At 45.7% G+C, this 5,180-nt stretch overlaps 1 protein-coding gene across 2 annotated transcripts in view; it reads left to right on the forward strand.

Moving 5' to 3' along the window:
• ADARB1 (adenosine deaminase, RNA-specific, B1) overlaps nucleotides 1-3,255 on the forward strand; it is a 49,314-nt gene extending 46,059 nt beyond the window's left edge. For both annotated transcript variants that reach the window (XM_015419754.1, XM_015419755.1), the window contains exon 9: nucleotides 3,022-3,255. In XM_015419754.1, the coding sequence (XP_015275240.1) occupies nucleotides 3,022-3,198 (177 nt within the window). In that variant the 3' untranslated portion in view covers nucleotides 3,199-3,255. The remainder of the gene's footprint in view (nucleotides 1-3,021) is intronic.
• Nucleotides 3,256-5,180: the final 1,925 nt, after the last annotated feature.

Genomic DNA, 5,180 nt, shown 5'->3' on the forward strand with positions numbered 1-5,180 from the left:
GGGTTCCTGCGCATGCCCGAGGTCTGGGTGCGAAAATCCGTTAAAAGAGCTTGCTACAATGCCGATCGATCCAGCGCGTGCGCACTAGATCCCATGGATGTGAATGCGCAGATGACCACTCGAAGATCACCAGTTACAGGTAAGCAACCTGTTTTTCTTACTGGCTGTTACCTCAGCCAGGAGGGTGAGTGAATTAGCAGCTCTTCAGATAGAAAACACCCCCCACCCCCCGTTTTTGAAGTTCTTTGCTGAAAGGGTAATCCCTTTGCCCTAGTCTTAGGTTTCTTCCTAAGGTAGTTTCCAGGTTCCATTTATCCCAAGATATCGTTTTGCCCGTGTTTTTTCCTTCACTGAGCTCTGAGAATGAGTGTTTGTTGCACTATTTACCTCAAGAGAACCCTGGTGTTTCGCAGGGATAGAGCCCCGTTCGTTTGTTTTAGTGGCCCTAAGAGAGGTAGGAGAGCGTCATCTCAGACCCTGTCTCAGTGGATCGTGAAGGGGCCACGAGGGAGTGTTACGACTGGGCCATGGATCGTCAAGGGGCCACGAGGGAGTGTTACGACTGGGCCAGATCGCCAGGCCCATTGGAACATTCACGCCCATTCCCACCAGGGCAGTGGCTTCTTCAGCAGCTTTCCTGGATGGATCTGCAGAGCCGCCACCTGGCCATTGGCAGACATATTTGTGCATCACTACGCTTTGGATCTGCAGGCAAGACGTGAGGCTCAAGTGGGCAAGGCGATTCTCTCCCCCCCCCCCCCTTAATAAATTTTTTGACAGCATGTGGCAGCAAAAGGCTCTAGCAGCGCAGTCGTCATAACTATTTAAAATCGCTCTTGATATCCAGGCTAATGAAACAAAGAGGCAGCTGGGTGAAAAGACTTGACTGAACTTCACAAACACAGTGACAACCAAACACAAAGTGCCAGATGTGGTAAACTATCTCTATCCTTTAAAATGTGGCTTCCAAGGAACAACCAAACAAAAACGAACTGCCATCACAATCCTCTTTCACAGACCACAGAGAGGAGAGAATCATAAAGACAACGCCACCACCAAAAAGAGTTACAAATAACATGAGTAACAATACTATCAAGTTATAATTTCTAAATTTTTCTAGTGGCCATTATTTCCCCGCTGGCATAGCACCCATTCGGGGCAAGGCAATTCTTCATTCGCTGTTCAAGTGAGGAGAGCATGCCCCACAGCCTGGTGAGTTGCTTGCCAGAATCCCCCCGTGGGACTGCACAGAAGACCAGTGATGAAAACAAAGTTGCACTGACCTGTAACTATTGTTCATTAAGTACCTTCTGTGCAGGCACATATACCTTTCCTCCCACCCCCTTCATGCTCTGGCTTCAGTGGTGCTAGAGGTACTGAGGATGGGGGGCACCGCTACACAGGAGCATGTGGTCCCTGGGCAGGAACAAGCTTCTGGCTCCTGTGCACAGCGCCCCCTGGAGGCTTTTAGCTAAAGACCTTTCCGATGGCAGGCCTGCTCATGCACAGTCCCCCATATGTGCCTGCACAAGAAGATACTCGATGAACAATAGTCATAGGTAAGTGCAACCTTGTTTTCTAAATCCAGTCAGGCCTTTTTCCACACCAAAGCAGCCTGTGAAAGGGTAGACAGTGTGACTGGCTTCTTGTACTCAGTGCAAAACCTTGATGAGTCCCTTCCTACCCCCTCCGTTATTTGGAACCTCAATGTCACAAAAGAAGCTTTTCCCTAATAGTCCTAAAAATGGGAGGACCCCCCCAAAAAAATGGGGGTCAGCTTCAAGCAATTTCGTTCAGAATACGAATCCGCCTGAATATTCCTTCACATTATTTTAAAGGGGAGGGGAGTTCAGTATGATTCTTCTGTTTTTGTTCTCTGCTTAATGCGGAGGGGTTTGGTAGCAACACATATATAAGAGAGCTGCTTCGTATAAATAAAACAGGCAGCTGACGGTATTCAACCTCCACCTTTTGTCAAAATCCAGCGTGTGTAAGATGGCCGTAGAATACTTCCAGAAATGGGCAAGGATTGTAGTGCAGTTTTGGGTGGATGAGGTACCTGAGGTTTTAGCTGCCAGATTTGCTTTACAGACTTCTGTGCTGGTGAACTCAGTGGCAGAAAGGCCCTCTCCGCACCACGCAGAGAGCCCCCTTGCTCAAAGGCAGGACACTCATCCCCAAGGACTGCTCCTTGAAAAGGGTGGGTGGGGTTTAAATTAGGGTTGCCAGCTCCAGGCTGGGAAATACCTGGAGATTGGGGGGTTGGAGGCTGAGGAGGGCAGGGTTTGGGGAGGGGGGGACTTCAATGTGGTATGATGCCATAGAGTGCTCCTTCCAAAAGGGCCATTTTCTCCAAGGGAATTGATCTCTGTTGCCTGGAGGTCAGTTGTAATCCCAGATCTTCAGCTACCACCTGGAGATTGCCCCGATCTAGATAGCCCTGGCTAATATGATCTCGTCAGGTCTCAGGTGCTAAGCAGGGTTGGCCCTGGCTAGTATATGGATGGAATACCAGGGGCATGACGCAGAGGCAGGCAATGGCAAATCACCTCTGAAATGTCTCTTGTCATTAAAAAATGTCTCACTCACCACCTAGTGGCGCATAACACTAAAAGAGCTAAAGTTTTTGGCTGTCAGACAGACTTAGGCTCTCCTAGCTATACTTACATATACTGCTGTACGATTATTATTACCTGGAGATTGGCAACCCTAGGTTTAACGCCAGGTATTTCTTCTTTGTCGCTAAGAGTTTGTTTGATCAAATGGTTTTCATAACATTTACTGCCAAAAAAGTTTTAAAAACAAGCTAAATGGAAAGGGTATAGGAAGAGGGGAAATTTGGTTCCTAGTTTTGGATTTTGGTTCTAATGGGAAGTCAGTTTTCAGGTCATTTTCTGTAGGCAAAGTATTTTCTTATGGTTGGGCAATTAAGTAATCAAATGCTGGGGGTGGGGAGAATCAAGTATTTGCTTTGTGTGAAAAGACTCTTCCCTTTCTCTCCCCCCCACCCCCGATCTCCAGCTCTCCTCCAGCCTTCGCTCCAAAGTCACCAAACCAAACCTGTACTATGAAACCAAGCAGGTTGCATCGGAATACCAGAGCGCCAAAGAGTGTTTGTTCAAAGCGTTTTCAAAGGCTGGGCTTGGAGCCTGGGTGGAGAAACCAATAGAACAGGACCAGTTCTCCCTGGCGGTCTGACCCCCACGGATTCGTACTTCGCTTGCAGTAGGGGCTACGGTGGATACATCCAGCATCATTGCATCGATTCAGCTATCATGGCAGCTTTAAAATTTTTGTTTTATAGAGAACAAATTTGTGATCAGTTTGTTTTTTTCCTGCCAAGGTATTAAAAATCATGGGAAACTGGTAATATGATTACTAGTTTAGAATTTTTAAAAAATTAATGTTATTTTCTCAAGAAGATCTGTCTTCAGGAAAAAATTACTGTGCAGCTCTCTTACAACGACCCATCTGGACAGTTTAGAAATTATTTTAAATGCATTGCAGCCGAGTGCATGGAATAATGTAAGTCCCGTGGAGCTCTACAGTACACCTGAATATGTGGTTGAATTTCTGTGTCCTTTTAGAGCCTGATAATTTATGTGCTTCTAGATTATTTTTGAATTGTTGAAATTCATAAAACCAAGCTGGAGTTTGGAATAGCTAGGGGTTTTTTTTCCTGCCTCCTTGCTCTTTAAAAACCAGCTGCTGAACACTTTTGTGTCCTTGATGTATGTATTTATTAGCCCGTGATCCAATTTTTTAACGTGCCACTTTTTATTCTGTTTTTAAAATACTTGTCTTTGCTTCCCATTTTACACCCACATTGTGAAGTTGTTTTTTTTTTAACCATTGTAAACTGGAAACAAAGAAAAAAAATATTTGTAAGCTAACACATTTTAGATTTTAATGTAAAAACAAAACAAAAACAAAGAACGGAAGTAGGTAGTTTGTGTTTCACAGGAACTCAGTGGAGTACCACAGCTAATTTTACCAGTGATGTGGCAACTTCAGAACACTTGTGAGGAAATAAGCTGCCTTGCCAGAAAACCGACGGAATACTGCACGAACTCCACAAGTTGTTAAGGAAGTGAGAGGTGAATCTGAGGACAAAAGAATTTTTTACACTGCTTTGTGTGCCGTTCAGAGTCGTAACTTGTTTTGGGGCCAAACCATCCTCCTCGAGGTTTCAACTGCCTGCGACTTTTTTTACACAAGAGAATATAAAATTCCGCCCAGACTATTCTGAAGTTTACTTTCGTTTGATCGATCTTGTTTTTTCTTTCAGCTAATATGTTTTAGGATGAGTATAAAGTCTCTGTCCCATATGCACGTTTGTACACGTCCAGTGCACTGAAGGGCTGCCGGACTGAGCGAGGGAGTTAGCTCCCATGCTGAGCACCAGGGCCGCCTCTCTGCAGGAAGCCCTCCACCGAAGTCCCTGCTGACGGCTCGCGCTGCTTGTCCAGCGGGCTGCCCAGAGGCTCATCCTAATGTGCCGCTCTGTAGCGAGCTACTCCCTGAAGCAGTTCCACAGAAGACCCCCCCCAAAAGCCTCCCGTTTAACACGCCTCAGTCCGGTGAGAACAGAACAGGGTGCCTCAAGCCCAGGAGGCTCAGAACCAGACAAGCGGTAAGGCTGACACCACAGGTCAAAGCCGCCTTCTTAGAGGTATTGTACATAAGAAATATTGCAGAGACGTTCTTTCTGTAAATACTCTCTGTGTTAAAAAAAGACAGCATTCATAACCATCATAGTAGGAAATTTGGGCCTGATCTTGTCAGCAAAGCATGTCTTGCAGGTTCAAGTAGTTCCGCTCATCTGCTTACAAGATAATGCTTACACGGTTCGCTAGACCAGTGCCAGAAATCAGTCGTGCTAGTCCTATATCACATATTATCTTGGCCTCTGCGTGATGCGGTTGAAGGCATCACATCCGCTAAAAGTATTTTTAAAGGTGTATGTGACTATATGTAGTAGATTTAATGGTTAACTAGTTCCTCACCTCAAGACATTGGGCACTCCCGCCTTCATCGTGGTGTAGCAGTAGATGCAAAAAACACAGTATGAGGTGGTTGTGCATACCAAGGGGAGCCCGGTGCTGTTCGGTGGTACCGATCTTTATTAAAAAGGGGGAAGTGGATGTATGTTTTTTAAAAAAAACAGTATGACTCAATGG

This window comes from Gekko japonicus, unplaced genomic scaffold (assembly GCF_001447785.1).
Source record: "Gekko japonicus isolate JY-2015 unplaced genomic scaffold, Gekko_japonicus_V1.1 scaffold2026, whole genome shotgun sequence".
Classification (NCBI taxonomy): Eukaryota; Metazoa; Chordata; class Lepidosauria; order Squamata; family Gekkonidae; genus Gekko; species Gekko japonicus.